The 12,603-nt window shown below is 47.0% G+C and overlaps 1 protein-coding gene across 1 annotated transcript in view; it reads right to left on the reverse strand.

The window, feature by feature from the left end:
• Positions 1–12,603, reverse strand: part of LOC135514717 (proton myo-inositol cotransporter-like) — a 73,309-nt gene that overhangs the window by 18,016 nt on the left and 42,690 nt on the right. The window contains exon 4 of the mRNA XM_064938260.1: positions 5,624–5,732. Within this exon, the coding sequence (XP_064794332.1) occupies positions 5,624–5,732 (109 nt within the window). The remainder of the gene's footprint in view (positions 1–5,623; positions 5,733–12,603) is intronic.

The following is a 12,603-nucleotide window of genomic DNA, read 5'->3' on the forward strand; positions in this document are numbered from 1 at the left end:
TTTGCTTCCTGTCTAGGTGGGTAAAAAAAACAATTGGTAAGAAGGGAGAAAGAGAGAGAAAGAATAAAGAAAAGAGGAGAGAATTCTTGTTCTCAGTATGGGAGGAGGAAAAAAAAGTTATCTGGAAGGAAGCCTGTTTAATAAGTGATATCTAGCAATAGGTCAGCGATATGCCATGGACATGTTCAATTACAACCATCTAATACACTCTTCCGCACCCCACACACGCACACCCTTCTACACCTGAATGGCAACTTCACAGTGGAGAGACAAAACAAATCATTACAAAAACAAGAAACACTCAACTCCTACTTGAGATGTGAAGTAAAAAGTCTAAGACAAACATTGGCTGACTTTGACTGGGTTAGACACAAGCTGGCTCTTGAAAACCAAAACACAGAAGGTGACATGGTAGACTGTAGATTGTGTAAATACACAAAAACGCAACAACAACAGCAACTTTGACAAGATCCCAGTGTGCCACCAACACTGACCCCTTGACCTTCTCCAAGAGGATGCACAGGTACAAGATGGAGGTTATATAACAGAGTGGCTGTGTCCGAAATGGCACCCTCTTCACTATCGGCTCCGATCAAAAGTAGTGCGCTTTATAGGGAATAGGGTGCCATTTTAGATTGTGCCAGTGGCTGTATGTGATGTGAGAGGAGCAGGCAGAAGGTGTGAAATGGCCTTCAGAATCTCTTTTCTAAAAACGGGACCTGCACTCCACTGACTATGCGCTGCCGCAGATTGACTTCACACATTTCTCCTCTCTCTACTCCGACATGAAGACAAGCTGACGACAAAGATGTCAGAGAGAGGGGAGGAAGAGAAAGTCGAGGAGGGGAAAGAGGGTGATGAGGTGAAGCGCGAGGAATGGAATGGAAAGGCGGAAGAGAGGAGGGGGGAAGTGGTGTCCGAAAGAGAGATGCTTATGTGCACTCACCTCTGAAGCTTGGGTACATGGGCAAAAGAGAGATAGGTGGATGAAAGGAATAAAAGAGAGGAGTGGGACTGTGTGTCTATGTGTGACCTGGAGTTAATCACATGGCCAGAAAGAAGTCCTGTACAATAAATTCTACCACCTCTCCTCCTTCTCCCTCCTCGTCCCTCTGCTCCCCTCTCACCCTCTCTCTGACTACCTGCCTTGCTCCAGCCCATTTCACTCTAAAGGTGAGAGAGACATAAGTTGTTCACTAACGGCTGACATTTACAAATGCACCACTGGAGCTTCATTGAATATGCACCCGATTGAAAAGGATTAAAGAGGGAAAGAGAGAGCAAGCTGAAAAGCCCACTCCATCCCAGGAGATAGAGATTACGTCCCAAATAGCACCCTATTTCCTATATAGCGCACTACTTTTGACCAGGGCTGATAGGGCCCTGGTCAAATGTAGTGCAATATATATATATATATATGGAACAGGGTGCTATTTGGGACTCAGGCAGAGATAGATACTTGGGGGGAGGGGTCTAAGGTCCCAGGGAACAATACCTACCATATCAGAGCTCCTTTGAAGCTGGCTACGCTGCTAGCTGACCTAAAGGCAAACAATATGATATTGTCTGGAAAGGTCATGATGGCCTGATCGTTAAAGCGGATGGATGCATTGGCAGCCTCAATGTGACACGAGGAGTGTGTGTTTTTGTGTGTGTGTGTGTGCCAACTCAAATAACATGCTATTTGTCACATACACTGTTTACAGCAGATATAAAAAGTTATACTGGCTCCCACAACATTGCAGTAATCAATATCAATAATAGGAGTAAAAAAAATACTAATGATAATAATAATAATAGTATAGGTAGTATCCATAGTAATAGCCTGATATGTCCACAATATGATATACAGTATAGATAATGAACGTGTTACTGCTATGTCACACATGACCGTATTTACAAATACTGTGAGTAGTATGTGTGTGTAGTGTAGTGTCTTGGTAATGCAGTTGAATACATAGTGTATGCTAAAGTGGCAGCGTGTGTGTGTGTGTGAGATTCGAGGAGTGAGAGGACCATATCATATCCCTAACCAATAACCACTCATGTCTGTGGGTTCAATGGCAAAATCATTTAAAGCACATTGATACTCACAGACAGCACACTAACCAGGTAACAATAATGTAATCATATCAATTAACGAGAGGGAGGAGGGAAGGGAGAGAGAGAGAGAGATAAATGTCTCCCTTGGGAACTGGCCTATGTCTCTCTTGAAAGGAGATGAAAGCATTATCACACTCATGTCTAATGCTGCTGAACGCAGAGGCACACAGAGACAGAGTTTTCTAAACATAGAGAACACATATTGCTCAACCCTGTTCAACTCTACCAACAACATGGTGACGCCTACACACCTCTAAAAGAAAAACGATAACAACTAGGGTCCAGAGTTTTTCCTGGAAAGGTGGATCAGACGGTCAAAAAAACAAAACAAGTACCACAACAAAGTCAAAACAGGCTCTGAAATGAACTGCAACAGCAACACACACCACAACAACATAAACTTTGACACACTTAGAGTAGACTATAAAAGGACAATTAGAGCGTCTAAATAACAGGCTGCTGTGGATTAACCCAATGAGGAGGCTCTGTGGGTGTGTGTGTGTGTGATTAGACAGAATAATATTACCATAGGCTAATTACACACAGCTACGTTATCTGCATAAGCGGCATGAGGCCTTTCTACTACAATAGTCTAAAAGCTGCTTACCAACTATAAGAAATACACAACAGACTGTCATCAGTCATCAAGGGCAATACAAGGGTGACACACATAGAGACAGACACAGACAGACACACACACACACACACACACACACAAACGACTGGACCTTTACAGCTCTCCTCCCAGGCTGCCCAGCTGAGTCACTAGTTAATTGGCATGTCTCAACATCTCCAAGATGACATTTCTACAGCTGACCATCTGTGTCTGCCAACTGCCCCACGTAAACAAACATTCACACATCAAAACTAAATTACACACTAAAATATGACAAACCAAAAGATTAAGATATAAACAACATCATTTGAAAGGTTACCCTGTGCTGGTTAATTCCAAATAATGTATAATTTTATAGTATAATATGCTGTGGCATATTTCTTACTAAATACAAACTTTGACATATACTGTAAGTAATCAGGTTATCTGTGGACATGAGCATCATGTTGAGACCAGAGTAAGACATGCCCAATGTTCAGTGACATCATCACTAATAGACATGGTCTATTATGGATGGATCAACAACACCTGTGGCCTCTGCTAGTCTGCCAGACAGGATTAGTAGGCCCTCGCTGTACTCTCAGGCTTAACTGCTGGCAGAGGAGAAACAGACAGATGACCTTCCCTCTCGGCCCCTCATTCTCTCATTAATTCTCTCTCGTTCCCTTTATCTCCCCCTCTCTCTCTCTGTCAATTTCTTAATCACCTCACCCTCTATTCTGTCTGTCTGCCTGCCTTCCGCATGCCTCTCTCTACCTCCCTCCGCCTCTCTCCCTCCTTCTTTACCTCCCCTTCTCTCTCTCTCTTACAGTGACATTTACGTGCTGGATAATGTGGCTAATCGTTATGATTCCAGATCTAATAAGAAGAGGACACATCCTCACTGACAAGACAGGCTAGTTCATCATTTTTTCCTCATTGTGGCTCACAATGACAGACAGACAGACAGACAGACAGACAGACAGACAGACAGACAGACAGACGGGCAGACGGGCAGAGTCAGAGAGAGAGAGAGGGAGAGAGGCCTGCAAGGAACCACAAACATATCCCAAACAAATCAATATCTCAAACTGCCATACAATCAGCACACGTCCCGGGAGACCTTTAGTCCATGAGAGATATGGATCAACACATCTCTCATCCCGACGCTCTCTGGCAGGTGGGGGACGTTAATCCGACAGCACTCGGAGTTCAGTTCACAACAACGTCTGTGTTTACTGTGCATACGTGCATGCTCGTGTCTATGAGTCCGCTATAGGAGTGTGCCTGAGAGAGTCCGAGAGGAATCGAAGCTGGGGTGTTGACGGAATGTGCAACAGCATCTAGAGTCATCTCTTCATGACAGGGTCTGAACAAAGAAAGAGGTACTCAGAGTGAGTGACAGGATTCATACCAAATGAAACTCTTCCAAAGCACCGTAGGAAGAGGAATCACAATGTCTCATTTGAGGGCTGGGCAGAGGACGGGTGAGTGACACAGACAGGACAAAGGATGAGGGACTGTCTCTCCATATACTCCTTAGCCAGCTGAGACAATCTTGGGCTGGGCAGGGAAACAGTGAGTGTCTCTGTGTGACTGCCCTGAACCATTGAAACTATCTGGGCTGGGGCTGGTTTGGTGAGGAGGGAGTGACACATAGGCATGTGCCCCACATCGGATCCCACTGAGACAGACAACCCATCAACCTGATTTGTTGTCACTCGGCTGTCTCTGCCACCACCTCTGGCTTTACAAATTACCAGAGGGAAGAGGTAAACACAGCAACGGACCAAAACACACGCAAGCTACCTTAACAGACTCACACGCACATACGTACACACAAACACACGCTAGCACGCACGCACACCGAACCAAACCTACACCCACGCACACCCACTCGTCCTTTTCCTCTCACCTCGAATGGTTGCTTAGCAACAGCACATATTGCAAGATTGTTTACAATGCCCAGAATATGCTTCAGCTCAGGGGGATGAGAGAAAGCTAGACGATGCAATCTCACTTGAGATGGAAATAAAGATTCAATGGTTTAGCACCTTACAGGCACAAAGGAAATTCAGCGAGCGATTGACCCTGAAAAGTGCATAAAAGTGCACGAAGCATTAACAGCATATCAATCACACAGGTGTGGCACTGTGAACTATCTCCTTCACCAGCACATGATCCTGCATGGAATTGTCTAAGTGTTGACTGGACCACTGAACTGGTATTCGACGTGAGTTGGGAGGGCCGTGTAAGCCCACTAAGCTAAAGGCTATAGGCATGTTACCGTCCCACTCACATGACGGAGTAGATCCTGTAAATATGAATGTAGCTTAATTCATCAAAAGCATGTTACCTCACTGAGCTGCAGCTTAGGCATGTTAGTCCACCGAACCTGCACAAGTGCCTTGGTTTGTGGGAGCCGAAACGGCGCACAGGAGCCGGAGCAGACCTCCTGTTTCGGTAGCGTGGGGCAGCTTGATGTACAAGTACACACCCTGGACAGGACGCTAGTCTATAACAGGGCCTCACCCACAGATTCAAATCCAAAATCACGTTTTATTTGTCACATGTGCCAAATACAACATGCGTAGACCTTACAGTAAAATGCTGACTTGCTCTTCCCCAACATGCAGAGTTAAATAAGACAAATCTCCTTAATGTGGAAAATCTAACCAACAAGTTTCCAAGTTTCAAAGTTATTCGCCATGTGTACAGGACACAACAGGCGTAAAACAGTACCGTGAAATGTTTACTTGCGAACTCTTTCCCAACAGTGCAGAAAAAAACGAACAAAAAGAACATGAGGAACAGGAAGATAAGATTTGTTTTTAAACAGGAGAATACAAGTATATACAGATCAGTGCCAGTACCATATCCAATGTGCAAGGGGCCACTCAGGCCACTAAGATACTGTGTACTCACATGACAGTGTTGATCCCAGAGAGCTGTTGGAACATCTGTAGTCCACATCCCACCAGGAGTGCTCTCCGTGTGGGGGGGTAGGTCAGCATCCTCCAGATCACAGGGCCATCTGGACACACACACAGACACACACACACACACACACACACACACACACACACACACACACACACACACACACACACACACACACACACACACACAGGAGCAGAGGTTAGAATAGACCTTTTGATTATCAGCCTATCAACGGACAAACACAACACACATGAAACAGGCCACCAGCAACATAACAACAAGTGGCTGAAGTTAGTTCTGTTCGGTCTGAAAGTAAAGTTGTCTGAGGCAGCAGCAGAAGCCAGCAGGCTTATAGCTGAGACCTTCAAACAGAGACTCCAAGGAGTACCACTCATAATAGGACAGAACGTCTGGACAGGTATGCAGAGCTTTGATAAAGAGACTCACACACTGACACACTCACACACAAGAATGGACAAATATGGACACACACACACACAGACACAGTTACACAGACGCACGCTGACAAACACACACATACACACAGTGTTGGAAGGGGAGCAGCTGTGAGTGGGTGGATGCTCGCTGGGCTGGGAAGAGCTCCTTTAGCTCCCAGACAGGCTGAACACACACACACACACACGCAGTTACCGGACAGCGCCCCACTGAAACAGAAAACACTCTCCCCAGGACCAGTCACAGCAGGATCTCCCGAGAACCAATCAACACTGACCGAGCCACTCTGCATCCAGCCACACACCCCGGGGGGACCAATCAAATCACGCTGTTCTTCCCAGCACAACGCTTTCTGGCTATTACTGCTGTCATTATCTTTGAATGCATGTATGGATGTCTCATCTTATGCCTCATAAGCTTAGCTATGTTATTAATCAAAATAGAGATCTGTTCATATCGTGTGTATCACAAATAATATAAAGATATCATAGACCGTCATGGAAGTTGACAGTCTCCAAATGTTAACGGTACACCATATTATTACTAGCCGACGGGAGTGAATGTTGACTTGGACTTGTGTGCTTGAGTTTATCAACTGCGTGAGCAAAGTGAGTGTGGACGTGAGCTGCCAGGTTACAAATGCAGCCATCAGAAACTGGGAGGAAGTGATGTGTTTATGAGAGTCAACAATTTGCAGAGCGCTAACATTGTAGAGGCAGGATTGAATGGCCCCCAGGAGACAATACCAGAGGACAGAGAGCTGATTAGCTGCAGCTCAGATCCTGAGACATGGACAGACAGATCACCGTGAACCAACGGACGTAGGTTATGGGTGTGTTAATGAATGAAGCGCTAACTTCACAGAGATGCACAAACACACACAGAGACTGATAAACACAAACACGTGCTGTTTGTAAATACGTTCACAAATCTTGTTTGCCAGCGGACGGGTAAACCAGACCAAGCTGTGCCGGTTGGACCTTTGCAGCCTATTCCTGCTTTGACAAACATTTCAGCAGGGTTCTGGTGGACTGCGTTGGTCCTTTGCTCAAAGCCAAGAGTGGCAAACAGTTTCACTTTTACCATCACGTGCACTCATCACTCGTTTCCCTGAGGCAATTCCACTGAGGGAAATCACGGGAGGAAAGTTACTGCGGATATAGGGTGAGCAGTCAATTAGGTTTTGTGTTTTGCGTTTAGCTAGTGTGTTGCCCTGGCTCACAATTTATTTTGACTGCACGTTCTGTATTGTTTGGGCTCGTTCCAAGAGGACACGAGTTATAGAAACGTAAGTATGTTTTTTTTTTTACTTGTGAGAGTTAGGCATCTATAAATAAGAACATAATTTATATATATACAGTAGCAGTCAAACGTTTGGGCACACCTACTCACTCAAGGATTTTTCTTTATTTTTACTATTTTCTACATTGTAGAATAAAGTAGACATCTTTTGCCTTGATGACAGCTTTACTAACTATTGGCATTCTCTCAAGCAGCTTCATGAGGTAGTCACCTGGAATGCATTTCAAATAACAGGTGTGCCGTGTTAACGTTCATTTGTGGACTTTATTTCCTTCTTAATGCATTTGAGCCAATCGGTTGTGTGGTGACAAGGTACAGTAGGGGTGGTATACTGTCGTGGAACTTTCCTTAATTTCCAAATGATGAGAGAGAAAATCACACACCAGTCAGAGTTATGCTTAATCTTCACCTTTAATAATAATTAAGCTTTTGCAATAGCATTTTGACTTTCAACATTTCAGTATCTCTAATGAAAAGTTGAGAGTGGTCAACATAATGGCAACTGAGATCTTTTATAGCAAAGATCCACCCCCCTAGTCGACATGACAAACCACAGCTCTTTAGGAACATGTACACAAAGAAAGACTTTACTTCTGAGAGGAGAATCCCATAGCCAGACAGCATTGGCTATAAATTATCGTTCAGTTTGGTCTCCTAAACGAAGCTCTTATCTCGTTCTTGGTACATTACCTCATCCAATGGCATATATCAATTGTCAATACTAGACAGCCCCATCTCAAATACAACCCCTCCTGGACAAGTTCACGGAGAGGAGAGTGAGCCTCTAGGTCAAGTTAAGGCCAACTTAAGAGGGAACATAGAATGGTTCCAGACACTGTCATCCTCCTCTCCCCGATGAGAAAAATAGGGAGTGACTGGCACACAGACATTGTGGAGCCAATAGATAATTGGTTCCTCCTCAATCATCCCTTCACATGGTTTAAAAGATATGTTTACATATGAAGACAAGCTTGAACTTTCCCCTTTCTGGGGCCCAAGTAACTGAGCCCTGACAGAGAAAGGATAACTGCAAACGGCCAACACTATAGTACAAAAAGATACATACTAAATGACAAGTATCTCACAAGCATATTATGAAAATAAAACATCTTATCTATGTTACCCAACTAATTCTGATTCATCCCCAACAATACAGAAGAGAGCTCTATTTGGTAAGTGTCAGGCTGTGGGTAACTAGTGCATGGAAAAAGGAGCAGGAGTGCAGAGATAAGTGTACAAGGAAATTTATTCCACGAACAGCACCAGTATAAAACAAACACCGGGGCCTCACTGCGGTGGCAATCTGCGCAGGTTTTCTGGAGCCTCAAGGTGCAAATGAGAGGTGTCCCAGGTCTCCTCAGCGCACCTAAACCAGTCACCCACCGCAGGAGCCTCAATCTGGCTTTGATGCCAAGGTGAAGGGTGACGTATGGGCCCAACAGATCAAATGGTTGCGGACAGCAGACGGAGCGTACAGACGCCCAGCTGGACATTGGGGGGGGAGTGGGCTCTGTTAGTAACGCCCACTCGATGTCCACGTCCAGCTCCCACACTACCGGTACCACCAGGAAAGAGGCCGGAAATATGGGAGTGGGATCCATGGGCCGCTCCTCTGTGTCATACATCCGGGACAGTGAGTCTGCCTTAGCGTTCTGGGAACCTGGTCTGTAGGACAGGGTGAAGACAAAACGGGTAAAGAACATGGCCCACCTTGCCTGGCGAGGGTTCGGTCTCCTCGCCACCCATTTTGGTGTTTAGTCCCCTCAAGCCAATGTCTCCATGCCTTCAAGGCCTTGACGACAGCCAATAGCTCCCGGTCCCCCACAGCTAAGTTTCACTCCACCGGCTGAGCTTCTTCGAAAAGAAGGCACAGGGGCGGAGCTTTGGTGGCGTACCCGGGCACTGAGAGAGCACGGCTCCTATCCCAGCCTCGGACGCGTCTACCTCCACTATGAACGCCAAAGGGGGACCCGGATGAGCCAGCATCGGAGCCGAGGTAAACAGAGCCCTCAGCTGACCAAAAGCCCTGTCCGCCTCAGCCGACCACTGCAAACGCACCGGTCCCCCCTTCAGCAGTGAGGAAATGGGAGCCGCTGCCTGACCAAAACCTCCGGTAGTAGTTGGCAAACCCTAAAAACTGCTGCACTTCCTTTACCGTGGTGGGAGTCGGCCAATTACGCACGGCTGAAATGTGGTCACTCTCCATCTCCACCCCTGAAGTGGAAATGCGGTACCCTAGGAAGGAGACGGACTGTTGAAAGAACAGGCATTTCTCCATCAGTCGACCAAGAACAGGTCATGCTCCAACAGTCGACCAAGCACCCTGCGCACCAGGGACACATGCTCGGCGCGTGTAGCGAGTATATCAGAATGTCTGCGTTATACACCATAACACCCTGTCTGTGGAGGTCCCGGAAAATCTTGTCTACAAAAGCCTGGAAGACTGATGGAGCATTCTTCAACCTGTATGGCATGACAAGGTTCTCATAGTGCCCTGAGGTGGTACTAAATGTCGTCTTCCACTCGTACCCCTCCTGGATACGCACCAGGCTATAGGCGCTCCTGAGATCCAATTTTGTAAAGAAATGCGCCTCGTACATTGACTTGATCACACTGGCGATGAGAGGTAGCAGGAAACTGTACCTCACAGTGATTTGGTTGATGCCTCGATAGTCAATACACGGGTGCAGACCTCCATCCTTCTTCTTCACAAAAAAGAACTAGAGGAGGCAGGTGAGGTGGAGGGCCTCAGAGAATCAGAGACATATGTTTCCATAGCCGCCGTATCCTAATGCGACAAGGGATAAACCTGACTACCGGGAAGTGCTGCGTCTACCAGGAGATTTATCGCACAATCTCACCATCGATGGGGTTGGTAATTGAGTCGCCGCCATCTTACAGAAGGCGAGAGCCAAATCACCATATTCAGTGGGGATGTGCACGGTGGAGACCTGGTCTGGACTGTCCAACATAGTAGCACTGATGAAATCCCCTAAACACCTCCCTGAGCACTTTCGTGACCACCCTGTGAGAGCCCTCTGTTGTCACGAAATAGTGGGGTCATGACAGGCCAACCAGGGTAAGCCCAGCACCACTTGAAATGCAGGAGAATCAATAAGGAAGAGACTGATTCTCTCCTTGTGACCCTCCTGCGGAACCAGGCCTCCCTGGATTAGCCCTGACCCTAATGGTCGACTATCTAGGGCGTGCACAGGGAAAGGCATATCCACAGGAACAATGGGGATCCCTAAACTATGGGCAATGATCTGTCAATAAAATTCCCCGCTGCGCCTGAATCTACAAGCGGCGTATGCTGGGAATGCGGGGAAAACTCAGGAAAATTAATAAACACATACATGTGAGCAACAGGGTGCTCTGGGTGAGCCTGGTACCGACTCGCCTGGGGTGACACAAGAGTGCCCTGCCTGCTGCCTCGACTCCCAGAGGAACCTCCCCAGCACCGACCGGCATTGTGCCCTCTGCGGCCACAGATGGTGCATGGATCAGCCCCTCCTCCGGTCGCACTAATTGCAGCACCTCCCAGCTCCATGGGCGTTGGAGCGGTGGTGCTGGGGAATGGAATCGACAGACCCCGATCTGGACATCCGCGGATAGCCAGCAGGTTATCCAATCTTATGGACATGTCCACCTGCTGGTCGAAGGTCAGAGTAGTGTCACTGCAGGCCAACTCCCGACGGACGTCCTCATGCAAACTACAATGGTAGTGATCAATCAGGGCCATGTGGTTCCACCCCGCGCCGGCGGCCAGGATCCGAAAGTTCAATGCAAACTCCTGTGCGCTCCTCGTCCCCTGCCTCAGGTGCACGAGACGAATTACTTGAATTGGTCCAGCATCGCTCCTCCTTCCTCCCATACGGCGTTGACCCAATCCAGGGCTTTCCCTGAGAGACAGGAGATGAGGGTGGACACGCTCTCGAGGCCCGAAGGAGCCGGGTGCATGGTCCACAGGTAGAGTTCCAGTTGGAGCAGGAAACCCTGACATCCCGCTGCCTTCCCATCGTACTCCCTCAGAAGAGAGAGCCGAATCCCACTAGAACCGGGTGAAGGAGGGGTGATCAGTGGTGTCCTTGGTGGTGCTGGTGGAGGCGCTGGAGGAACTCCTCTTCTCTCCCAGTGCTCCAAAGTCTGTAGGACGCGATCCATAGTGGTGCCGAGATGTTGTAGAATCGCCTCATGCTGCTGGACGCGCTTCTCAACCCCTAGTACCGGGGTAACTGCTCCTGCTGACTCCATTTGAGGTGCGTGTTTCTGTCAGGCTGTGAGTAACTGGTGCATGGAATCAGGCGCAGGAGAGCAGAGATGAGTATACAAGGTAATTTATTCCATGAATAGCACCAGTATAAAACAAATACTAAAGGTGTGTGAAATACCGGTCACTCGTAAATGACAGGCGAAATAACGAACCCGGCACGCAATACCAGCCAACAAGTAACGACCTGAACATTATATACAAACACGCACACAAACATGGGGGACACAGAGGGTTGAATAATGAACAGGTAATTGGAGAATAGAAACCAGGTGTGTAGAAAACAAAGACAAAACAAATGGAAAATGAAAAGTGAATCGGCGATGGCTAGAAAGCCGGTGACGTTGACTGCCGAACGCTGCCCGAACAAGGAGAGGGACCAACTTCGGCGGAAGTCGTGACACCAAGTCCATATTATGTATTAAAAAAATACAAGTGCAGTTGCAAAAACCATCAAGCGCTATGATGAAACTAGCTTTCATCAGGACCGCCACAGGAAAGAAAGACCCAGAATTACCTCTGCTGCAGAGGATAAGTTCATTAGAATTACCAGCCTCAGATTTCAGCCCAAATAAATGCTTCACAGAGTTCAAGTAACAGACACATCTCAACAACAACTGTTCAGAGGAGACTGCATGAATCAGGCCTTGAAAAAAACTACTAAAGGACACCAATAAGAAGAACAGACTTGCTTGGTCTAAGAAACACGAGCAATGGACATTAGACCGGTGGAAATCTGTCCTTTGGTCTGATGAGTCCACATTTGAGATTTTTGGTTCCAATCGCCATGTCTTTGTGAGACGCAGAGTAGGTAAACAGATGATCTCTGCATGTGTGGTACCCACAGTGAAGCATGGAGGAGGTGTGATGGTGATTTGCTGGTGACACGGTTATGATTTATTTATTTACCATCCCAGCTGGTTTGCGCTTAGAGGGA

The sequence above is a fragment of the Oncorhynchus masou genome, chromosome 26, assembly GCF_036934945.1.
Source record: "Oncorhynchus masou masou isolate Uvic2021 chromosome 26, UVic_Omas_1.1, whole genome shotgun sequence".
In the NCBI taxonomy this organism is placed as follows: Eukaryota; Metazoa; Chordata; class Actinopteri; order Salmoniformes; family Salmonidae; genus Oncorhynchus; species Oncorhynchus masou.